The sequence below is a fragment of the Scomber scombrus genome, chromosome 10, assembly GCF_963691925.1.
Source record: "Scomber scombrus chromosome 10, fScoSco1.1, whole genome shotgun sequence".
In the NCBI taxonomy this organism is placed as follows: Eukaryota; Metazoa; Chordata; class Actinopteri; order Scombriformes; family Scombridae; genus Scomber; species Scomber scombrus.
Window position 1 is genome coordinate 10,728,767 of NC_084979.1, and position 26,478 is coordinate 10,755,244.

The 26,478-nt window shown below is 37.8% G+C and overlaps 1 protein-coding gene across 1 annotated transcript in view; it reads right to left on the reverse strand.

The window, feature by feature from the left end:
* Positions 1 to 12,225: 12,225 nt before the first annotated feature.
* The window catches only part of sema3bl (sema domain, immunoglobulin domain (Ig), short basic domain, secreted, (semaphorin) 3bl), a 47,624-nt gene continuing 33,371 nt past the window's right edge, over positions 12,226 to 26,478 (reverse strand). Inside the window, exons 9-17 of the mRNA XM_062426627.1 lie at positions 24,407 to 24,521; positions 23,889 to 23,958; positions 22,947 to 23,091; positions 17,888 to 18,119; positions 17,534 to 17,625; positions 17,291 to 17,332; positions 16,938 to 17,163; positions 14,159 to 14,289; positions 12,226 to 12,738 (exon numbers count right to left, since the gene is read on the reverse strand). Coding sequence (XP_062282611.1) covers positions 12,226 to 12,738; positions 14,159 to 14,289; positions 16,938 to 17,163; positions 17,291 to 17,332; positions 17,534 to 17,625; positions 17,888 to 18,119; positions 22,947 to 23,091; positions 23,889 to 23,958; positions 24,407 to 24,521 — 1,566 coding nt within the window. The remainder of the gene's footprint in view (positions 12,739 to 14,158; positions 14,290 to 16,937; positions 17,164 to 17,290; positions 17,333 to 17,533; positions 17,626 to 17,887; positions 18,120 to 22,946; positions 23,092 to 23,888; positions 23,959 to 24,406; positions 24,522 to 26,478) is intronic.

Genomic DNA, 26,478 nt, shown 5'->3' on the forward strand with positions numbered 1-26,478 from the left:
TCTAAAGAAACACTGTATACTGTGTTTATTAACATATTTGATAAAAAAAAATATACAGTCACTGTTCAAGATGTGTAATGTAGCTGCAGAAACTGAGCCTTTTGCAATACTAACATAAGAAACTTGATGAATGATGTACTTAATAGAGTATTGTCTGTAAATGTTACTATATTGGCTGAATTAGTCTTCAGTTGAGCTTTCTGTTTTGCGGTTTGTATTTTATGCATGAAACATGAATCATATTTGGGATTTCTTTGTCTCTGTGAAGCTTTTGTAACTTTAAGTGAAACAAAATTCTCTTAAAGATTTTAAAGATGTGTTTTTCATGGCAGAAGTTGCAGTTATCATACCATTCCCATTAATGGATAAGCGTTTGAAGGAGGTTGTTTGCTGTGAAGAGCCAATAAGTACTCGTTATTCATTATTTTAAAAGGAAGTCTAACATTTGGAAACAGCTGATGACAGACTAATCTTATTAGATGGAGGAAACTGATAGCAGTACATAGTGTTTTCATGGCAAAAGTTAGAGTATTTTTTCCCAGTCTCTGTATTACTGTCACTTGGGATTAAGTTCATAATCTGGTTGAAGTACATTAATCATTGAGGAGAAAATCAACACAGAGGACTTGGTGGAGTATTTCTTTCAACCTTGGTGTTTTCATGTTGACAGATGACATTTTTTCATACATGTAGGAAATATTTTCGTGACCCTGAAACACAGCCAGGATTCATATCTGTTGTGAATTTTGGAGCTACGACAAAGTCTTTTCCTCCTTTTATTTAATGGGACCCACTTAAAAATGTAATAACATCTCTTCTCAAGAGTGTTACCCTTTTGATACATCAATGAATTTGGATAAATCCCTCTTAAAGCTTTTGAAGGAAAGTCAGAGTCTTCATGTTGGAGTTTGGTGGAATTTTTCCACACCATTTTCCTCAGATTAAGCATTGTTTCAAGTTGCTACAGTATGAAGAATTCTTCTGTGGTTTTTGTGAAAGACGCCTTTGAGACCATAGACATTCAGACCTTCACCACGAAGGAGAGTGAGGTTTCTGTGGTTGTGTGGAATATCAAGGGGTCAGTTTTTAGACAAATGGTGTTGGTCTGAGTACTCAAGGATAAATAATACATAGTCCTGCTGAAAATGGGTCATATAATGTGAGAGCATTCATGAGTGTGCAAGTTGTTGCGCGTCCCATGAGATTGTGTTGTAATGACACTATCTATCTTATGAGTAATGAGTTGTATTATTGAGACTGGAGTATGCCTGAAACAGTCCGAGTTCAAACTCCTAAAACAGGTTGTGACAGAATGAGAATTTCATCTTTCTTTTTCCCATAGGATGAGTGGGACTGAACATAAGAGATTAATGACTTAACTCTCTGTCTTTTCCCACAAGGCCTCCCTCTATCTCCAGTCATTATTTCATTTCCCTCAAATGTCCACTTTTGCTCCCTTTACTCTCACTTTTCCTCTACATCTCTATTTTTACCACCCAGTGTTCCATCTTTCATTCGTCCTCTCCTCCCATTTCCTTCATCTTCCTATCCTACCTTATTTATCTTGAGCCTCAGTCTACCACCTGTACCAATGCTCCCCTCCCTCTTTTTCATCCTCTAGGCAACCTTTTTATGTTTCTATCCCTCTCTTCTCCTTTCTCCCTGCTCTCCTCCCTCACTGCCCCCATCCTAATTCATTTCCCACACTAAAGAGAATCAAAGTGCTATAAATAGCATCAATTTATTATTGTGAATTTAATTATGCTGCCTTGGTATAGTCACCATAATCACATCAGTCATTGTTGTCATGGTACTGTTTCATACTGTTGGGTTAGTGTTTTGTATTTGGGCCACATTTCATAGACAGTGTTTGCATACTGTTTCAAACATGTTTTTCTGTCTGATAATATATTGGAAATATTTTTTTTATCTATCACTACAAATAAACTGGACACTTGTAGTTATCTTTGTACTAACAAACAGTGCCTTTCTTGTTTAGGCTATAAATATGAAAAGAAAAGTTTGAAGGCTGGAAAATTGACCAAAAGGAGAAAAGAAAATTGAAGTAGACACTCGGATTCATTATTCTACTAACATCATGTGCAAGCCATATGTAATTTTGTAAACATGTCATGTCTCCATGTTTTGTCTAGACAGAGTAATAAGAGTGTGATCTGTGGCCAGCCTTCCTGACTTCCAGATGTTATCAGACATTTGAATTCAGCCAGTAGTTTACAGTTAGTATTTGGTTGTTTTAATTTCTTGTATCTAGTTGATCTAGAAATGACACAAAGTTAAGAAATGAAACATAAGAAACAAAGAAAAAAAGATTCAACATTAAAATGAAGAATCAAAAAGGGTTTCGAAAATCTGCAATCGAGTGTTTCACCCCAGTTCACAATACCTGCAACAACAGGCAAAAACAAGACTCAGAATTATGATCAAATGAAATATCATTCTGTTCAGAATTTTTTTACTTTGTTTTGCTTTGTCTTTAAAAAAATTTAAAAAAAATACATGCACTGCTGACTTCAGGTCCCTAGGGCAGCCACTTTTAGACGTTGACCGCTGATATTTTCCTTTTGAGGAATAGTTTTAGAGAAACTGGAATTTTCTACTTAGGTGAAATATCACTTCAACATCCCTCCACTCCAACCAGTCCACTCTCTGTAGATTAATCTTCATCAGTCAAAGTGGAGCCTCTACATCTATAGCCCACTCCCTGTGGATTACTAAGGCATGTCTGTCCTCTGTGTATACACACTCACACGTACACACTCACTCATATCTCTTTTTTTCCTTCTTAGATTGAAGTAGTAATGATTAAAACCCCAATCACAGTGAAATAGTACTATTACTACTTAAATTGTTTTCTACCAAATGAACAAAATCAAAACCAGCAGTGACAATATGTTACACTCTACCATGTGTCAAATAAAACTGAGATGAGGAATTACACGTAACAAAAGGTTCTAGGCTGGATGCAAACCTAGGACAGTTTGCACCTCAACCTCTAGGTCACCTGGGTGCCCCAGTACACTATTAATGTATTGATATGCTTTATTTATGTTTCTGTTGAAAAGAAAAAAGGGTTAGGGTTACTCAGTTTGTAAATAACAAGTAAATCTGCACAAATTATTGTATCCACAGCTACACATTATAAAGCAGTTACACATTAACAGCCTGAATTATTGATCATTTACATACATGTACAAAATCTTCCCTTTTACCAATGAATCAGCTCAGTCACCTGAATAAAATATTGGAATTGTACATTTCTGCAAACCATGGATACATTGAGTCTTTACGTTTCAATACTTAAAATATGTAGCATATCAGTATTTAAAGTGATGTCGCCTCGTTCAGATGACATCCATGTGAGCTGACTTTCTTAATAGGAGGAAGGGTCAGGTGGTTGGCTTGAAACTTAGATGGAAAATAATCAAAGCAGCTGAGAGCAATGTTCAAGACCACCTCAATACCACTGCCTGCTTCCCATTTCAACCAACATTATTTTATTTTAACCCAACACAAGTGGTTTTTGTGTCTTAACGTAACCAGAACTCAACCACAGCAATTTTACATAATAAAACACAATTATTCAACTAATAGCCATTACTGAAACATAAAGATTTAACGTGTGCTTGCAGCAATAAGAATGCTAACATTTCATCCTGGTGACCGGTTTGGAAGAATCTGGTGTCAATCCTAGGTTTGAAATAACAAGCTTTCCTAAACAGACAATCACAAGAGGAATAGAAAATGAAAGAGTGGAAATTATCTACGAATTGCAAGAGCGGAAAGAATGTTGTGGAGATCTGAGTTTGTAAGAAGCTGTTTGATCTGTCGCGTTGAATCAGGTTGAGACAGAGCTGTGGAGTTCAAAGCTAGATCAGATGTAAGTTTTTCAACCTGCTTCACCACAAACACAATTTGGGATCAGTCTATGATTTTTTGATGTGAAAAATGCTTCATGTAGATGAAGCTGCAGAACTTTATCCTTTATTTCTTTCAGCAGATATAAATAAATTACATCAGAGTTTAACCTGATCCTTTACAGCACAGTTGGGTTAATTTGTTCTAATTGATAGTTTAGAACTAGCCGAAAGACAGTCAGGGAGCAAGAACATCATCCATCTTTTCTTATATTGTCTATGATGAACTTTATGAAAACAAGAATGGAGGGCATTTAATTGAATTTGCAGATTTGACTGCATTCCAGGTATGTGATTTCCTGAACTACCTATTACTTCAATCACGTTTGTATCAACTTACTGATTGAGAGCATTAAAATAAACACTGATATGGAAACACTTTCTGGCCCACATATGACTACGTGACATTGAACCGAATCCTGTAGCACCCTGTGTTTTCTTTCTTCTGTAATTTTCTTTCCCACTTTTAATAAAAACAGACTTAAAACAGTTTTTTGAAATAAAGGAGGCCATATATATATTTTTAGAGACAAAATTGAAACAAAACTGAGAACTGACATCTCAAAAATGGAAATGGAGCTGAAATATAGTCCAGGTTAAATAATTGAACACATGTAGTGGAAATTATAACAATGTAAGGCAGGGCAGTGTCTGCAGTAAGTCAGTGTGAGTGATACTTTCCAGCACACAGACATAAAAAGAAAACCTTATGCATCCAATCAGGATCAATGAGTTCAACAGACTGCTCCACTGGGTACGATCACAAGCAGAACAAAGAAGCCTGAATACAAGGGAACTTGTTTGTAGTCAAACAGAAATAAAGTAGACCAACAGAGGCCAACAGGCCAACTGGGAAAACGGACTCTGAGGCAATAAGATTGTTGTGAGGTGCTTCCATAAACCTAAATCAGACATTATAACACTGCTTTGACTCACAACTTGTATTTAAATGCATGTGTTTAAATGCACTGACACTGGGACACAGGATTGTGGCATTGTGTCTTGGGAATGTACCAGATACAAGCACACAACATATTGTTGGTCTTAGCAAAAGGAAACAGGGGAAGAGAAAAGAAGAATGAACGACTGTTGAGTTAATATACGTATGCAACATTTGAAGCATGAAACAACAACGTTATTCTGTCTCCTCTTCCACACTTTCACAACTTCCAGAAATATGTTTATTATCCTGGGAACAGCCGGTCTTTTCAGTGAACTTCATTAAATATATTTTGCTGTCTAGTTTTATCCCATCAAAAATGTTCACTCTCTTTTTATCTGGATTTTTGTTGGCAAAAGACCCATATTGCATCTGTTAAATAATGGATGGTATTATTAAAGTAATTTAAAACCATTCAGTTTGGGCCATTATTTCCATTAAATAAATCCAAGTGGACTCATTTAATACCATTAAACCTAGAAATTAGATTTATTCTGATAAATCTTTGGCTGTGTTTATGAAGGATTTTTTAGATCTCCTGATGACTGTAAATAGGTCAAGTGTGTGTATGTTTTTTTCAGTTTGGACAGCTACAAGAGGATTGTGTATCACCACTAAGTAACACATAATAGATTATATGTCTAAGTAAATCAGGATATAGCCCCAATAGAGTTAAATCTTTACTTTAAAATCCAAACAAATCGGTACTTGAGGAACAGCTGATGTATATATTCCACTATATATATATATATATATATATGTATATATATGTACATACTGTATACAGTATATGCCACTCTAAAGAAATACAGCTGCATATTAGAGAGCCTTCATCCATCCATACAAGTAATACATAGAATAAAATGTGCGTTTGGTGAAGTCTGGACATTTGGATTCAGCCAAGGATTCAGGCTGTACTTTCGTAAATTAGTTTGAGATCAATTTTTTTATGCTGTTATATAATGTTGGCACACTAAGTTCACCAAAAATCATAAATATCCATACACACATATGCAGTTTGGTCAGTTGCTGTTGTAACATCTTGCTGTGAACCTCCTGGATGAAATGGCAGAACATTGGCATCCTGAATTGTGGATATCAGATTATTTGTCATTAAAAATGTGCAATATTCCTTTTAGACAGAGAAAGAAAAAAAGCCCTAAAAGCCCTAAAAGCCCTAAAACAAAGCTGAGGCCTGCTGCTGCCTAATGAAGTGTGATTTAGACACACACACACGCACACACACACGCACACGCACACACACACACACACACACACACACACACGCACACACACACGCACATGCACACACACACACACACACACACACACACACACACACACACACACACACACACACACACACACACACAAAAGTTACTGGAATAAACACTACAGGTACGTATTAGCACAAATCATTGAGGCGGCTGAGCTAGTTGAACAGATGCAGATGTCTTAAACAAGCCTGTGTGAAGCGTGAGAGAAAATGGCCACAAGTTAAGATTTTATCCAGTTACACATAAACACACTTAAGAAAAGCATGGGGAATCAGCATGTTACTAAGCAGCTTGTTTCAGAAAATTGGTTTCAAATGAATAATTAAAATTAAACTACTGAACTTTGCTGCTCGGGAGCTTAACATAAGTCAAAGATAATTGGAGTGTGCTAAATGATGATGATTTAGATAGCTTAAACATGTTTAACTTCACTTGTTAAGACATTACCTTGGTGAGGAGAGATGCTAGGAGCAACTGACAAATTGGCGATCAAAAACAAGACCTTCTAATAGTGAGGCAACAGTGCTAACCACTGACCCACCATGACCAACTGACAAACAGTTTGCACATGTTCACACTTTCCTGGATAGAAGTCTGATTAGCTTAACACTTTACACCTTTGTGAGCTGGATAAGCTGGAGCTGTACACACTATGCAACACACCAGTAATGCACAAAAAATATAACGTGCAGCTCTTAGATTTTTACACTGTAGTGGTAGCAATTGCTGACCATGATATTTGTATAAGTACTTAAATTAAAGGAGGAAACTATAATTAAAGACACACTCAGCCTTTCAGAGTGAGCTCACGCTGGTCAAATGTCCCACACCTGTCATGTCCACTCAGCATGTCCTATCTCTCTGCTTTTGTTCATTTCTACATATCCTCCCATCCCTTAAGCTACGCCTTCTTAAGAGTGCCAGATAGTTTCATTAATTTCCCAATAATGGTATTGTTGTAAGGTTTTCTGACATTTTCACTTGTTAATCTACTTTATATTATTTTTCTTAATAACCTTCAAAAGCACCAGCAGTAGTAGTATTAAGTTCATGGCTTCCAGTGAGTGTTTTCTGTCTAAATGTATGCATGACTAATTTGTATACGTGGGTTATCAATGTTAAAATTGGTTACTTGAGGTTTGACCTATACTATACTGTGGATTATATAATATTTTAACTGCTTTTACACATTTTAGATGTCAGAGTTTTTATACAGGGGCAGCGTGGGAACATTTGTGTGTTTTGCATCTTCATTCATGCACATCTTCAAATCAGTGAGTCTGAGAAGCAAGACTATGTTCATTTAGCATCTAGTGTGTGTTTATGTGGTTGCAGTAATTGTCAGGGTGTGAAGTCGTTTAGAGGGTTTGGTTTGGTTGCAGGTTTAGTTTTTATTAGATGGTCTGTTTGCTGAAACGACAAGCAGCCATTGTTACTGCACATTTCCACAGATGTTGCAGCCCAATTACCCTCCAATCACACGCATGGCCAGACCCAGCAACTGCGGTAATGTAATGGGCCAGCACTGGGTCTGGAAATTGGAAGGTACTTTCATACTGAGATATGCAACTGTGTTACTATTCAATACCAAAATAATTGCCTTTCAGAACTAAGAAAAGTAAATCTCATAATTTTGGAAACATTTCATCATCATTCAAGCCACTGACATTTGGTATTCACTTGTATAAAAAGGAATACAAACACACACACATTCATAAATTAAAAGCAGACATGAGGAATAGAGCCAGGAACAGTATTTCAACCTGGCATTAAATGGCAAACAGTCTTGTTGCAGGTGTGTAGTCTGCATGTTGTAGATTCAGCATTAAATAGAGCTTGTCTTCATGGTTTCAGTAGAGTAAAAGTCATAGTTTATGAAAGTGGCTCATTTCAGGGCACTGCTGTTTGTCTGTGTTTATGTCACTGGCGCCATCAGTCTTGTACAGCTAATAGACCACATAGGAGACTCCCCTTTCCCAAAAACCTTTTAGTACAATTCTTTAAAATACCAATTTCTGGGGTCGCCTTTATGTTAGAAAATCAACTTTTAATCTTGTTAAATAGCATACAAGTACATAGCATGCATGGTAGAAAGACATTTAAATAAAACATAAATACACATTTAAATTAGGCTCTTTGTGTCAGATACCCCACAACCAGTACAATACAGGGACAGTTTTGCCAAGTTAATTTTCATTTTTAATCCAAGAATCCTGACATCTTTCAGCCTAAATTCTTTACTGGGAGTGATGTTTTCTAAATGGTTAATCATAGTGTTTATTGCGAGAAACTGTTGAGCCTACTTGCCTATGATTTGCTTGTTGGGCTGCAAACATACTAGTTTCTACATTAACATTGTACCACTAACTAACCCTCCAGTCTGCTTATTATAGAGGAGCTGTGGATATCAGAGCATGTGCAGGCATTTATTAATTAGTGCACCTCCAATCAAAAAGGAGCAACTAATGAGTGAAATCACCTGGTGTACTTTGGCTTGAGAGAAGTCCTGCATTGATCAGTGCTTGAAGCCTCGTCAGCTAATAAAACCATCAAATGTTTTACTGTATTTATACTGTAAAATACTACAATAAGATATTAAGGCAGAACAAGTGCTGTACATTTAAATTGTATTTTAGACAAACTGCACTGAACACAACAGAGCAAAGACACAATAGTAAGGTAAAAATATAAAATGCAATATCACAACACACTTTGTACAACTGTACAACAACTGAAATCATTTGAGGGCTTTACAATGGCTGTTTTGAACATGCACATATAACTGATATTCAATCAGTGATAGTGCATTTTTGTCTGCAACAAATAATTTCATGTTTGCAATAATGCACAAAAAAGGAAAGTCATTCTGAAGCATGTTTGTGTCATTTTAAGTCTCAAAACTCTGTCCAACAAAAAGAGTATCAGCTTTTATTTTGGCGGCTCCATTTTATGACAGTAAAATGGAAACTTGTAATTTTAGACAATTTCACACACAACACTTACAATCATTGTTACAAAAGTTACATTAAAACACAGTTTTACATTTCCTGATGACAGTAATTCAGGACTTAAAGAGATGCAGAGGCAAGAAGAGAAGAATAAATGCCACCACAACAAAATAAATACTTTGTTTTATTATCTTCATACACCAGAGCAGACCAGACCAAGCACTTGTGTTGAGAAAAGGAACTTTTAGAAAGTGTTATTTTCAAGATAAATCTATTTTTTATCCTGTCAATTTTGTTTCATGCACACCATTCTCCTGTCATTCTATCATTTTCCTTCAGTGTAGATACACATCAGAAGCAATATTTTTAGAGAAAACAACTCAATTGGAATCTAATAGCCCCTCTCACAATCCTTAGAATAAGAAAATAAACTTTGCTGGCAAGGGGGAAAAAAGTGTCACCCCCTTTAAGAAAACTCACTTGTTACTGATAAATTGGGAAAATATGTGGTAAAATATGTATTATTAGGGGTAAGGATTTTTATAATACAGCCTTCACAAGATGCTAATAGTACCTTTTTATTTCAAATTTCTCTCTTCCTGTACACATCTGCTCTCCTCCTTTTTCATTTGTCCATGAAGCAATTCACACGCCACGAAGGTCACAAAAGGTGAAAAAGTTAATTGGTGTTAGTGTTGTTTCCTGACTAATTTTAAACAATGAAAGGGCTCCCAGAATATATATCTTCAATAAGTATACATATTAATGGGATTAGGGTTCACATGAGGTTTCACCATATTGGGGGTCCTCAAGTTTGTGTGCAAAAACAGGATTTGTGAACACTTTTAGTTCCAGTGTTCCCACTAATCATTTGCACAGTTCTCCAATGGACCTCCATGACGGGGCCAGAGGAGGGTCCTACTGATGCGGCTCCAAAGCTTCCATGTATTCTAACTGTTACACTTCATAAAATTAAAAGCATCTCTTAAAAGTCTAAATCAAATTCAGTTGAAAGGATACAATTTCAATTTTACATTTTTACTTTTCCCCATTTTATTTTCTGTTTTATTTTATTATTGAAACTCCTGAGCACCCCCATCCAAACACAATGAAATTTAAGCGTGACATGCATTCTCCTCACATGGATCCTGTCGTTTTGACCTCAAGTTATAATGGTCACATGTCACAGCCAGTCTTTTCTTTATTTGACCTGTCTGTTTTCTGCCATAACCATCCCCCACCTCTCCCCCATTATATGTCTCATTAAACAATTCATTCCTCAGTTCTCCTCTTCACCTGTCACCTTTGGAAAGGAATACCTTTTTTGACCAAGTAACCATGAAACTATATTTTAACAACAAAGCAAGACAATACTAATGTGGATTATCCTGTGTTCAAAACATGAACTGTTCAAACCAAAACCTATGTTTACAAAGCAGAAATGCAAGAGGAGTCCACCATTACAGTTGACCCTTCTATTGTTCCCTCTATTATGGGACTGGAAAGTTACCGCACAGAGAAAAACTGTGGGAATTGAGTTTAGGGGCTGATTAGGTGTGATGTTAGGTCATATTATGTTATTTGTTCTTTAATAGCTGGTTTTTGACTGGTGGGTGGACAAAAAACACTTTGAAGATGTCACCTTGAGCTGTGAGAAACTGTGACATTTTTACTGTTTTCTAAAAACTAAACCATTACTCAAATAATACAAAAATAATCAGCAAATTAATTCAGCATGAAAATAATCAGTACTTGCAGGCCTTCATGCAGGATTGGCGTTAATGTTACAGGCCTCATTGAGTTGAGGTGCCTAAAGAGCCCCAGGGGAATCAATATAGGAGATTGACTTTGGCCATTTGGTACATTCCAGTAAATTTTACGGTATGTACTGAAAAGCATGAAAATAAGCCTCTGTGAAATATCCCTTTAAGGGTCAATGAGGAGGGATTGTAATCTCTAGCTGGTGTTTAATGGAAAGTTCAACCCACAGCAGTGAAAACAAAGCATTGTGCCTATAATCTGTTGAACCATCAACAGTCGTCTCATGGTAGCTTCCAGGTTGAGCTAGATGAGCTTATGAATTCAGTGTTATGGGCAAGTGAGCTTCCAGTTTATGTGAGTGTGTGTGTCCTTGTGCATTGTCAAAATCAGATACAGTAAGCATCTAAGCCAGTATGTTCCATTGGCTGCAGATGCCTCTTACAAATATACAGCAAAGTATATCTTGAGCTGAAGTCACACATGAACATTTCTTAACAAATCCGAAAAGGCATGGACCATTAAATACAAAGTGATAAAGAAATAATCCAGTGATTGTATTGTGTGAACTTCATAGTGAGAAACAGAAATGCAAAGCAAGTTTATTTGTGTCTGTGTTTGTCAGGGCTACACTGACAAAAACAAATTTGCTAATTTGTAGTCCAAAAATGAAAATATGTAAATGTGAATTTTCTCTCTATTGAAGCCCAAATTTGCATGGATTTTTTTTACATGAATAACTTTCCTAGTGCAGCTAAAAGTTTTTTGCACAATGATATGAGCAAACTGTCAATGAAGCTACAATGGCAGACGTGAAACAGGGTCTGCTGTTGGTAAAGTCAATCCACAGGCATGCATACATTACATCAGTTATGATGGTTTTCTCAATGAAAAATGACTATGAATGAATTAAATGAAAGTGGTGTGTTTTCATTTTCTGTCATTTCAATGGTAGTAAATGTAAATGAGGGCAAAGATGTGAAGGGTGGAGGAATGCTTGGTAAAAAAGCATCCTCAAAGTATATTTGGAAGATTGTATCTAGTCTCCTCTTTATGGCCAACATCATGAGATCAACAGCAACCTATTCTGTTCACTAGCAGTCTCTGTTCTGTCTTCCCGGACAACTGAACACTTTTTTGGGCCACAGTCAGAACCAACATCTGGCACCTGACGTACACATACACTGATTTCATAAATTCCATTTACCTCCTTAAAAATCCAGGTGCTAAAGTTTCAACTATTAAGAGTTGATCCTGGTCTTAATCTTTGTATGTTGTCCCATTCATCTTGTCCTGTATTTTAAATGTTTGTCCCTTTTCCCTCTTTCATTTTCTCCTTCTTTTTTCCCCTTCTGGTTGTTTATCCGTTACTTGTCCCATGCGCTGAGGTCCCGCGGTGTTCGGTTGCGTTCGCTGGAGCTCTTGCTACGTGCTTTCCTCGCGCTGTCCTGCGCCTGGCGGTATTTCTCCAACATGCTCTTGTGTTTCCTCCTCAGCTTGTCATTGCACCACATCCTCTCACAGTACTCCTCCACATGGGGCAGGTTTGAGGGCCCGATCAGCTGCATGATATCCTTGAACCACGTACGCGATTGGCCTATTTGGCCCGATGTGCCACCCCTGCTGTATGCGCTACAAGGCATCCAGGCCCTGTATCCTCCAGTTGATCGGTCTTTGAAAGAGTCAGGGAGGCCGGCGTTGTCGCGAGCCATGAGCTCATCTACAGTGTCCCCCTGAAGGACTTCGAGGGTGAGGCGGGCCAGGGTCCGCATGAAGCCATGCTCTCTTGAACGGCAGATGTACACGCCTTCATCATGGCGGAAGAGGCGACGAAAGAGGAGGCCCTGCTCTGTATACATCACACGATCATCGAGCTTCACCTGAGTAGGGCAGAGAGAGAATGTATGTGAGATGAGGTAAAGGCAGAGAGAGTTAGCAGAGATGTGAGAAAATGCTGCTGGCTTTACCCAATCAACACACACTTGAATTTTAGAAACAATGCGTATCTTTGTTTCAGATTTTGCTGTGACTGGCCTAGTGAGATAGCTGCAATGTAATTCAAAACAAGATATCTAGGCCCTCTAGTTACATTTTACACTGCAAGCAGCAACACATCTTAAATTAGCCATTTTATTTTCAAAATTCCAAGTACATTTACTGACAGTACTTCCAGTTTGCATATGCCACAAATATCTGGCAATTTGCTTATGATGGTATAAATGCAGAGAACAAGGCAGTGACACATAGGAATTTAAAGCCACTATATGTATCAATTTCATGAGATTATATCATATTTATCTTTCAAATTAATCAAATGGATTAATTTTTTATTGATGATAACTGAAGCAAACCTTGTGAAACAAAGAATGAAACACAAATCAGTAAAATTATAAAGAATGTGAAAAACATGAAGAATATAAATAACATGTAATCTACTTCATAGTATGAGAAAAGAAAGAGAGAAAAGAATGAGAGGGAACAGGGGCTATTTACACTGTTTTCTTAGCTTAAACAGTAAGAATCTACCATGAAATTTCAGTCACTGATAAGATTTTGTTTCTCTCTGCCTTCTCTTTCCTCTCTTTCTTTCTTTCTTTCCACATCTCCACCCAAAGTCGCTCTTCCTCATCTATTCATTTACACCTCTTTTCTCTATCTACCTCCTACCTCCCCCTCTCTCTTACTCCATCCCTCTGCGTCTCTAACTATCCTTTGGTGCCAACACAAACATGGCAGCCTTGTCAGCGAGAGTGGCAGCCAAATGTTTATTTGCAGGGAAATGGAGAGGGGTGGTAATACCTTAATACTTGCATGGCTGACCGAGGCACTCAGTTAAGCTTGGAGAAACATAACCTCAAACAGATGAATGATTACTGTGGGTGTGGGCACAGAGAGCAACACAATTTTCTAAGTAGCGCTTTAATGGGACTTTGCAATACTGCCTTTAAGTCACAGTGGCCTGTAGACATTGAGTGACAATTTAGCGTTCTGTGGCATGTGGTCAAGGTTTGCAAAGAATTCACTGTTTATACAAGAGAACGAGTGGTTGTGCTTTTTCCTTTGAAATATAGCTCCTTAATTTTGACCACATGTCAAATGGCTGTCAAATGTGTCAACTATGTGCCAAGTTCGCAAGCAAATCTCAGTTTTAAAGGCAGTTACTCAGGCCACTGTTTGCCAGAAGTTTCATTGCGCCCCTCATCTGTCTCCTAAAGCTTTCCCCCAACATGGGTATATTTGGATAGGGTGACATTTTTTGATCTTGATTTTGATCAGATGGCTCTTTTATGATTGTCTTACCTCTTCTTTGTGGTCGTCGCGTTGGACAAGCCAGGTAATCGAAGCTTGTGGAGATCGAGGAACACATTCCAGGAATGTGCTGTTGTTCTCAGTCCCATAGACCACCCTGTCCTCCGTCACATCAAGTTCTTCTGGTTCAAAGAAAGAGAAATTAAATGGTTGTGAAGGAATGAAAATACAGACTTAGTCAGTAAGGATTAGATTCTCCTCACACCTCTTGTATGGTTAAAATGTATGTAAGCATCCATTATGTAGGCTACAGTATTGTTAAAGTTCTCTTGACCAACACACTGAACCAAGTACAGTGTGGCACCTTTATGTCTGTAAATCTGTAACAGGTGAATTCTATAAAGTGCAGTTACTGTTAATACTAAAAAAACAAATTGTCTATTTTCTTTTTCTTTTCAATATAGCATTTTGAATTAATCATTTCAGTATTGGATGTATTTCCTATTAGGAGAGTGCCTAAATGAGGCTCTGAAGAGGCATGCACTTTTGTCATGTTGTATTTTATCACCATATACCTATCGTCCTTATATACTATATGTATCCTATGTATACATTCAGTATATAAACAGAACATTCACATACATTACACATACATTGTATTGTGTACAGTGTAGTGCCTGATTCCACAAACATACCCAGTCATAATAATCCAGAGAGTATGTGCTTCTATCTAAAATTGTTGTTGGGAAAAAAAACTTTTAAAAAAAAGAAAGAAGACTGGTAGTGCCCTGAAATAAAGATCTAAGAACACCAATCGCAAACACAGCCTACACAGGGAAAAGCTGCAACCATGGGTGCCTGGTTATGTTTTAAAATGGGGGAGCAAACTTGGAAAGATACATAACTGGCAGGAGGGTCTGGATGTCCTGTCCAAGAAAAGATATAGTAATTTAAGACAAATTTCCTGCATTTCTACATGACCTAACCCCTTGGATTGAGTGAAGACAGCCGACAGCCACCTGCACTAGTCAACCAAACCAATAATGCATTGAGAACGGTAACTCATGTTATGAATTCCTTTTTCACTATGTGAGAAAAATGGATGTGTGGCGTGGGAGCGTCCTTTGCGAACATCCCACCATCACAGCTGAATCTTGTCTGATCAGCAAGCTTTTCGGTGACTGTACAATCCTACTTTTAGCTTATTTAAAGTTTGGCTGGAATCAGTGGGGCAAGCAGGTTCATTCAACATACGATACGGTCAGTGATCACAGTTAAGCTAAATGGCATGTTTCATTCCTTTGTAAACAGTCAGACTCCTGTGTGGATTGAGACTGTGACTGACAGCCAAAGCATGCTGTGGCAAACAATCAGCAACGAGTTGAACTGAACCAACTCAAAGGGTGGTCCAGAAATATGTGGTTTCTTTTTTACTTTTGTCCGTGTCTGAAAATAGTAAAATGATCATTGATATAGACAGCTTAAATATAATCATGTGACTGCAGAGACTGTATGATGATAGGTTTTTGTTTAAGTACAAAAAGTGTGGTAATAAAACCAAAACTTTGCTCCTCTTAATAGAATAATGGGTATGCATTTGCTCCACTTCTCCATTGCTGTGGCGCCTATGACTGCGACCTCAAACGCATTCCTCAAAGAATACTGATAATGGCAGCCTGAAATAATGCTGATTTGAAAACACATTGCACACAAGGCAATATTTCTGACTGTAGTTAAGAGTTCACTTTTCACATGAATAAATATTTTGTTGAACAAATAGTGAGCATATGAATTTAGGATGAAATGTCAGTATTTGCAAAGAAAACACATGCCTCAGAGAAGTTTACCTGTAACAACAACTACACCCTGGCACAAAGAAACCTTGTTAAACTTGGGTTCATTCAGGGGCTTTGAGGAAGAAATCTTTCATCACCTCAGCTCCATACCTACACTCATTCAACACATGCACAGACCCTTTCTTCCCTGCCTCTTGACGGCCTCGTTCTTCTCTTTCTTGCCCGTCTTCTCTCTTTTTCTTAGCTTTACTTCAAAGTGACGTTTATTAATTTTCTCCCATTCATTTGTCCTTTTGTGTTCTTGTTTTTCAAATGACGGCGGATATTTGTCTACGTTTGAGCTCACCTGTCAGTCTTTTCTTCTCTTTCTGACACACAGACAAACACATTCACCATCTTTCACCCTGTCTTAGCACGGTTCTTAAAGATCACTAGTGGCAAAAATCTGCCGATTCATATTACAGCATGTACATGCCTGAATGCTTGTACTACATTACATACAAGTATAAAATCTGGTATGTTCTTCATGCAGTCAATATTTGTGGTGTGTGTCTTTCCTGTATAATATACTGTGCAACATCTGCCACACAAAGCTTGGGATAAAATGACAGACAAATCGTGCAAATGTGACTTCTTACATAAACACTCTTTGGCTTTCATCCTGAGAAAGAGGCAGACAGACATACACTGACCCTTACAGACACAAACACATGCATACAATCTTCACTCAAAGAGGTTGGCACAAGTCCAGTGACATCTTTCCCTTGCCCTCAGGTGTATACAGACTCATGTACAATATACAGACACTGGTCTTCTTCCTGTCTACACCTAAATAGTTTGGAGTGTGTAAGAGGAACGCTGCCCCTGTCTAGACGCCACAAGAAGTAATCTTATCTGCAGTGTCCTCGCAAACACATTCACTTTCTATTGATTGTTGAACAATTCTAAATGGAGTTGGAAAAATATTTGCTAGCAGATACAAAAAAAAAAAAAGACTTGCAGGGTACAGTAGAGGAAGGTAATATCACACTTACCGCTCAGATTCTGATCCACACACTGCAGCACAGGGTTTCCATGCCTAATGTCTTGTCTGCGGAAGCGACGTTTGCTGTTGGGAATGTATCGGGCGCAGGATGATCCATCCCAGGCACAGTAAGGGTCTCTGGCAAGGCAGCACTCAGCACAGGCTTTCCCATAAGTTTCACATCGATGCAACTTTACCTGGGCCACACCTACAGGAGAGCCCACGAAAAGGGCTTGCTGTTTGAAATGATGAGAGGTAAAAAAAATAAATAATAATTAATGGACATGCATAATAAAAATAACATTTGATTTAAGTTAATAGAGGTGAGCATTTATGATAGTAATTACAGTTATATCAACCCACCCTTTTGACTGATATTTCCATCGATGTAATTGAAGTTGGCACCTGCAATAATGAAAATAATTGGCTTCAGGGATTTTACAATGTGTGAAAAGCTTACAGTAATAAAAGCCAAAGCAGATATGATGGCGAGCAACTCTAAGTAGTGATTTATCTAAGATTGTGATAGAAAAAAATGAAGAGAAATATGGGATTAGGTTTTGAAACTTTTCTTTTCTTTAAGACTGAAGAGAAAGTAAAAATCACTTTAAAGACTTGTAGCTCTTCCAGTGTGACCTCTTCTGTCTCCAGACTGTTTCCACTGTGCAGGGCAATGACCTTCAATATGGTGCCAATGTCTGAAAGACAAGCAGAGATACATACAGTACTCTGAGTAAAAAGGTTACAGAATAGATAAAGCATTTTATCCCATAGTGCTCTCCACCCCAACAATCCAGTTTTTTCACAGGGCCTGATAAAGTGTCATCCTTAAGGCCATGAACAGTGTACTATTAAACCATTTGCTAGACAAAACCAGGATTCTGAAAAAAAAAAAAAATCAATTTTTAAAACGTTTTTCAAATGTATTTTGGAAATTTGGGAAGGCATTGAATGACTTACCTGTGCCGATGAACATGACATCATACTGTCCGTCCTCTGCCTCAACCCGGTCCACCACAATTTGTTTCAGCTTGTAAGGTATATTGGCCTTTACAAGCACAGGCTGGCGCATGGCAGGATATACTGGTCGCCACATCAGCGGGTGGCTGCGGGCAAACTGCAGCACTGAATCTGGGAAGTCCTTTGTGCTGCCAAACTCTCTGCCAGGCTGGTTGGTGATTTTACTGGGGCACTGGGGAGTGAGAGAGAGGTGGAGAGTGGTGTGAAGAAATGAAGGAAAATGACTGGAAAGGAATTTTATAACATTAAAACATAAATAATTTCTTGAAATTCTTGGCTTGCTACACTGTGATGGTACACTGGAAGAGAGAAAAATGGATGGAGGCAGGAAAAGATGAGTGATTAACAGAAAGAAGCAAGACAGATGAACAAGTTTAAAGCAACATTCTGGGTTTTTTCCACCTTGATGCTACATTTCCAAAAATGTTCACCACACTGGGTGTGCTTTCCAAAGAAAGCCTAATTATGGTCCTAAACTTCTCTCAAAGAACCCTCATTAGTAGTTTTATTGTGCCTGAAAACTTTTGGATGAAAGTTTACAACCACTGTTATGAAGTTAGTTTGGAAACAGCTCTATAGAGTTTGCTGTTAGTTAAAAATCTAACTTAAGTAATGAGAGAATAAATATCCTGGAACTGGTATCACTCAAATAATTAAGTGGATTGAACAAATAAAGGCATTAACTTAAACTGTACGACCTCTGAGTTTGGTCACGATTCAGATCTAATGATTCTGGCTGTAAGATGTCTTCACTCCAACAGTTTTTAATTTGCCTAATGCCACCATGGTTAGAAAATGTCAGCTGTTTTTTTTTTGGTAAGTAACAGGCTCTGTTGTCTCTGCAGGTGGCCAAAACCATCCTTATTGATGGTTTGTTTGTCAGCTGATTTAACCTCTTCAGAAAACTGCCACTTAAATTATGGTTTTCTTAAACTCTGGGATTATATTTCTGTCAGAATTAAACTGATTTCAGGAGTGTCACTTGGAATATACTGGAGAGAGGAAGCTGTTGTGGGTGTGTGTGTATGTTATAATAAACTGCCAGATTACAAAAGAGAATAAAGAAAGAAAAAGTGAAAATACCTCACTTTAAAAACTGTCCAGAGAGTTTAAGAAACAAACACATTGACAAACTGATAATTTCATGAAGACAGAGGTCGGGATGACAGAAATATGGATGAGAGCAGCTACATCAGTGAAGAAAGAAAACACAGCAGCAGTGACTGTTTAAAACGAAAGCATATGTCAAACTTATGTGTCTGACACGTTTGCCAAACGTCATAAAGTAAGGCTGAGGAAAGAGCAGGGTTGAATTGAGATTGATTTCCTTTCACAGTCAAAATTCTTGAGAGGACTCCTGGTCATTTGACCACATGATAATAGCAGGTAAGGAATTTGTATGAAACTTATTACTTCATATTGCTTTTCCAGACTCTATTTCCATATGGTAAAAATATTGTTACTCCTTATCACAACAGTAACTGACCCTCACAATAGCATTGTAATAGTGTGGATTCAGTTACAGAAGAGGAATCTGAATTGAGAAAGGAGGTTAGGCTCAAATATACCCAAACTGTTGATGGATAATAGTACATTATTCTGAGCATACTTTAGTAAATGACATAAATCTTTTACTGCAGAAGCTGGAAACACATCAAAGCACACTGACTTCAAATTGTTTAAAACATACATCTGTTGACGGGATGACTTCACAATGAGCATGGATTGTGATATTTGTGAAGAATTCTACTTTTCCAGCAATGTTTGGCAATATGTGAATAAAACTCTGTGATGAATCAACTGAAGTGTAATTTTTACACACAGAAACAAAGGAAATAAGGTTTGGCACTTTCATTTTGGAACTGAAGGAACTTTTCAACATGTATTTATTTAAAATTTCTTCAACACATTTACAAACTCACTTGTGCAGTTCCCAATGCACATCCTTGATATGTCAGTCTGTTTTAAACTTCACTAAACTACTCCTCTCATGTTTGTATAGTGCATAAAACCTAAACTGGAACAGCTCCAAAGGCTAATCTCAACCCATCCAAACTGTGCTGCAGCTGGTCGACTGCTTTCAATCTCCAAATGAAAGCCAAAGTTAATGAGACGGAGAAGAGGTGAGCATATTTGTCTGACACCTATTCACTTCCATTATCGTTGTATATATGTATGTGGGTTTGTTTGCGTGTGTAAGTGTGTTAAATACAGTATGTAAAGTAAGCCCTTCTTGTGTTGCATATAGGAAATTGATCCATTATGACAAAAAGACCCAAAAGAGCAGGACGGTTAGCTAAGGTTCAAATCCTGGATGATTACGCTTCTCATTTCTACATCAATCTCTCTGGCTGTAGTTTAACACATCTGCACTCTAAGAGCAAAAAGAAAAACACAACATATTCTGTTTTTTTTCAGACACCTTTTTGCTGATGGATGTGAAAAATAGACCTGAAAATCTTCATGATAACAAAACAAGCAGTTGACAATCCCTAAAAAGATGAATCTGGAAAACTAAATTCTGACACTATTAGGTAATCCTACCGGAAATTTCTGTCAGTATAGACAGGTTGAAGGAAATAGTTATGGGACGTCTGGCTTTTTTCAGCGAGCAGATCATTTGGCTCAGCTCAGCAATAAGAACTGGCTCTTTCAGTTCCCAACAGCTCTTCATTTAGTACCACTTCTGGCTTGTATATATTTTTAAGCAAATTTAGCAATGTTTTGATATGTGTGCACATATATTATTCAATGAAATTATACTAAACCTTATAATTTCCAGAATATCACAATTTTACATTGCGGTTATTATAAAAACCTTAAATAATGTGAAAACATCACATACTATTACACAGGTGTATTGACCATTTTCATTACACCCCACCATTCTTAGCTCTTAATGTGAGACCTGGACTGGCCATTGGGACCACCAGCAGAATTACTGTTGGCCTGGTAAGCTGATTGGCCTGGAGTGTCAACCCAGTGTTGCAAAATGCTAAATGAAATGGATTAATCCAAGAGAAGACAACACAGGGCAGCTACAGGCCTTCAGAACTGTAGACTGTCATATCATGGAGGTGAGAGTGTAAAACCATATGGTTGATCTGAAACATGCCATGAAAATTGATTTTCATGTCAAAAATGAATCCCCAATCCAAGAGAAACACCCAGGTAAATGAAGCGTTTTATTGGGATGATCTAGGATAAGAAGCTGTCTGGTAACAACCCAAAGTTGTTAAAGTGTCAAACATGAGGCTTTTATGAAGAAAATGATATAAAACATCACATGTGGATAAAAAGGACAGCAGATAAATACATCATGAAGTTCAGATATTAATGACATTTCATCCCAAGGTCCAGGTAGGATTACTTAAGCTCTGGTAAATCCACAGTAAAACCTATCCCACCATTTCCTTTGTTACAGGATGAGCTCTGACACTAATTCGGACAAAGTGCAGTGATATTTCAATCCAATATAAATATCTAGGGAGGATAAATCCACCACATCTCTCTGAAAATGTACTCAGGGATTGAGATGGAAGTTTTATTATCCACTCCTTGGTGAGTTTTGACTGCTGAGTAAAGAGCCAGGATGGCTATTAAATTATATCAAGCTTAAATCAAAGACAATAAAAAAAAGAATTTTTAAAATTCTGTCTGGTTCAAGTAAGACAAAAAAAAATCTTGATCATTGTCAACAGTTCAAAATGAGACTAGTTAATGTTTTAATTGCAGCTGAATATCCAATTTAGATAACAAGTGAGTGATCAAATTAGTTTTGATGCATAGTTCAAGGATAAGAATCAGTTGGCTCTTGGATCCAATGAGATTCCTCCATTTTTTCTTTCCTCTCTCATTTTCTCTTTCTTCTCCGCCTACTTCTCTTCTTCCCATCTGTTCCTTTTCATCAGCCTGCCCCGAGTTATCACCTTCTTCCCCTTCCCTACTTCCTCTCTGCCTTACTTGCAGTTTTGGGCCAAGACATTCCTGTTAATCAGAGACTCAGAGACGTGAGACCACAGAGGTGTCTGCTCTGTTCTCACATTATTCATATGCCTTCCGCCTCCACAGGCTCCCCCTCACTCTGGTAATGAGGTGGAATTACATGTGCAATGTGGTTGTATGTATGTGTATTGTGTCCACGCTTATGTTTGTGTATATAAATTACAGTGATGTGGTTGAGAGAAAAAGACAAGAGTTCCACAGAGAGTCGGGATGTAAACCAGGAGAAAGGTCTGTTCTGTATACAATCACTGCAGCTGCACTGCTACATACAGTAGTTTACTTTACTGATATGGAAACTTTCTGCACCTCATTTTTAAATGTTTGTATCCCCTTTATACAATGCTGTTTGAGCACATACAATGAGTTTCATTCATACAGTATGTTTGTATACTGCATTACAGTAGCTAAATAGGTTTTGGGGACCTACCTCATGTCTGGATAATCTAAGTAATTTCACAAAATGTTCAGATCTAAGAGCAGTAGAGATGACCACACTCACCAATTGGGCAGGAGCAAATTAATTGATTTAATTAATATATTCAATTATCCCTGTACATATCTAATACAGTCTATTACAACAGCCCTTCCATAAATCCTATGAATTATATACTCCTATTATATTATTAGGTCCTTAGGGGCATTTGGAGGATAATCATGCTCTCACTTCTGTAACTACAGTTCCCAAAATGTTTTTGGGGTTATAAAGAGGAGTTATAACATTGCCATTGATTAAGCAAGTTTGCTCTGGGATAAAGCCCCAAACCTCCGCCTTACCAGACTGAGATTACAAAATATAGAAATGTAAAATGGTGTGTTATTAGCATATGAAGGAAAGAACATATTATGTTTATGATTATGCCAAGAAGAATCACATATTAGAGTCATTGGGGTCAAGGCGAGTTAAGTATGGTTAATGTATCGTTAAGACTGGGCAACAAAAACCTTTGAGTAAATTTCGGTTTAGATTAAATACACTTGGTGAACCATGACTCACCACGCCTGGTCTTGGATAAGGGACCCTGCCCTCATAGGCCTCCCACTGGTGGTCAGGGCCCTCTTTATGAGCGAAGGGTCCATTGAAGGCTTCTCTGATGTCAGCCATACGGTAAACACACACTGCAAAACCCTGGAAGACATTACTGTGAAGGAGAGAGGGAGACATCCAGTGTCACAGCTAAATATGTAGACAAATTACAGTATTATTTGGATCACGTATTAGATAATAAATGGAAGCAGATTCAATTATATTTACAAAAAAGAGGAAAAAATTGGACGGTCACTAGTTTCTATTTTCTAATGTAGGCGGATACATGACATTCTCGAGTCTAATAGCATTTAACAATAATAGACATCAGTATAGATAACATAATTCACATGTCTGACAGGAATTTAGTGTCTGAGGAGAAGCATGTAGAGGAGTGTGCTGACCCACCATGGGACACTAACACTTACTAAATCAGTGTTTTCAGTTATTTGAGAATAATTCATTGCTAATGTTTGTTTTGTTGTAAAGCTCTTCTGGAGTGGATAATAAACTAAAATGGAAAATAACTAGTGTGTGGGTGTTTGTGTGTGCGCATATCTTTCTATCTTTAAGAGAAATAATTTCAGTTGAAAACCAGTGTTGTGGCCTCACAACTTCACAGGTCAATTTGAGGGTTCAAACTTGTTTTTCAGAATTGGGTTTAGGTCCAGTTTAGGGTAAGGATTGGGTTTCGGCCTTTTGTTGTGACAGTTAAGGTTAGGGTAAGAGGACAGGGAATGTATTATGCCAATGAATGTGCTCACAAAGATATAAAGACAAACGTGTGTGTGTGTGTGTGTGTGTGTGTGTGTGTGTGTGTGTGTGCACTTGCGTGTGTGTGTGTGTGTGTGTGTGTGTGTGTGTGTGTGTGTGTGTGTGTGTATGTGTGTGTGTGTGTGTGTGTGTGATTACCTAATAGTGCTAAAGATTGCATAGACATCAGGGTTCCTCTCATCCTTGGTCCTCAGCAGGAAAACATCCTCTGTTTAACGTAAGAAGACAATGCCAGTAAGGGTGTGTGCTCATGTGGTGGGGGAATATGATATGATATGACATGATTTATTTATGGTTTGCAAAATCCAAAGGATAACTTGAAAAAAACATATTTCCAACATGCTCCCAAAGCATTAAAAGACAAATCACAAGACATACAACATAAAAGTAAACAACAAAATCCTGTAATCCAAAATTACATCAGCACAAATTAAATTAGTACCTTTATCGGACAACTTGATAGCTGACGTAAAAATGTAAAATCTGACCCTGCTCCATAAGTATGTATAACCTGACTTCTATGACATATTAAAGGGTGTTGGAAGACTGCTCCACATTGTGGAACCAGTGTAAAAAAAGAGCTTCTGGTAACATATACAATATGTTCAAGTGTGTGCAAAATCAAGTAGTCGTAATGCTGTCAGTGCGTATCTCACCCAGTTGGTTGAAGTGTGTGTCAATGCCATGAGGTCCTGGTACAGAACAAACCAGCCTGGCTTTGATGAAGGTACTCCACTTGTTCACCAGCACCCTCTGGCCTCCCACATCATTCTGGCAGAAAAACAGAAATATACTGTATAGAGAAATATCTATAAAAACACAGCTGCAGAGTTCTCTTTATGCTTCCAAAAGCAGAAACATTTTTCATTGTTTTGGCTCTTTACTCGGCACACTGAAATAAAATAATATAATGAGGTTTAAGTGCTTATTTTTTATTTTATACAAAAGCAAGGCAATCAAGATTGTTTGAGACAAATTTGAAATGTTCTTGATTAGCAAAGTCAGTCACATGACCTCAATGAAAATGATCAGGTGTGTCACCTGCTGAAGTACAGACTGAAACAAGGAACAAATACAAATGGTGGTGGATTACCAGCAGGGACCTAATTCTCACACTGTCCCATATCATTTGGATGTAAACTTTCAAATTACAGTTCAAGTTATATTACATCACTTGAGACAAAAATGGAGCATTGCGGTAGGTCATGCAGGCACAGAAGTCAGTTTATAGTCACATATTCCACACACCCTCCAATCATGTGTGTCAACGTCCTTCTTCTTTCAACAGGCGGTTCCTATAAACAGTTTGTGTTCATTCAGTCTACTTATAACAATGTTCTGACCTCACTGCTACACTACTGCCTGCCTCAGAATTTACTGTAACCTCCCCATCAACCTTCTGCTTAAGCATTCAGCTTTTTGTGATGTTTCTTTTTTAATGTGTTCATGTTTGTCAAATGTTGTGTATCTCAGGCTCTGCCAAGAGCTTAGCGACAGTCTGTGTCAAGCTTGTTTGATGTTTTTCCCAGAGCACCACATAAGCACAGTCACACCACCACACTACAATGCATTCTTGAACTGTGCTGACTGAACACTTGAAGTGGATTCTAAATGTACGCACAATACAGTGTCTCTTGAATCATTTAATATGAATAAATATATACAGTGATACATTATGTGTGTGCTTTGGGGTACGTGTGTGTGTGTGTCCTTCACTGTCCAGTTTTCATAAAAATGTAAAAGTGTGTAGGATTTAGTGGCACCTAACAGTGAATTTGAAGACTGCAACCAACTGAATACATCTCCCTTCCCCTGCTCTTCCAAGCATGCAGGTTGAATCTTTTGTGGTTGGGAAACTTGCGAAAAACATGAAAGGCCCCTCTAAAGCCAGTGTTTGGTTTTTCCGTCCTGGGCTACTATAGAAGAGGAAGAAGGACCTGCTCCCTGTGCAGATATAAATTACTCATTCTAAAGTAATGCAAACACAGCGATTCTTATTTTCCGGTCATTAAAATCTAATCTAAAGATACTAACGAGTATTATATTCCATTTCTGCCAATTGATCCCCCTAAATCCTACAAGTGGGAACATAGGGAAATTTTCGGCTATGTGTGTAAGTCTAAGAAGATGTGTGTGTGTGTGTGTGTGTGTGTGTGTGTGTGTGTGTGTGTGTGTGTGTGTGTGTGTGTGTGTGTGTGTGTATTGAGGATCAGTGGTGATAATTGCCAAGCACCACATGGGGAAGTGGTGACAACTGTTCAAATTTGCCTGAGGAAGAAAAAGGGGGCTAAGGAGGAAATGCTATTATATGTGTATGTAAGGAGAGAAACAGAAACAGATCTAGAGAGGAGAAGAGGAGAGATGGCGATGAGGAAGACAGACAAATTTATATTTTCCAGGTTTAGGGGGTATTTTGTCTGAGAAGTTTGTGCAAACTTTTTTTGGCACTGTCAAACAGTCTTTCTTCATATGTGTGTATGTGTGTGTGTGTGTGTGTGTGAGAGAGAGAGAGAGAGAGAGAGAGAGAGAGAGAGAGAGAGAGAGAGAGAGAGAGAGAGAGAGAGAGAGAGAGAGGAGAGAGAGAGAGAGAGAGAGAGAGAGTGTGTGTTTGTGTGTATTTGCTTATATTCTTGTATGCATACCTGTAATTATGAGTGAAGCATACAGCACACATATGGTTTTATAAGACAATTCAATGCGTGAAAGAATGCAAGAGAGCTTTCAGAGC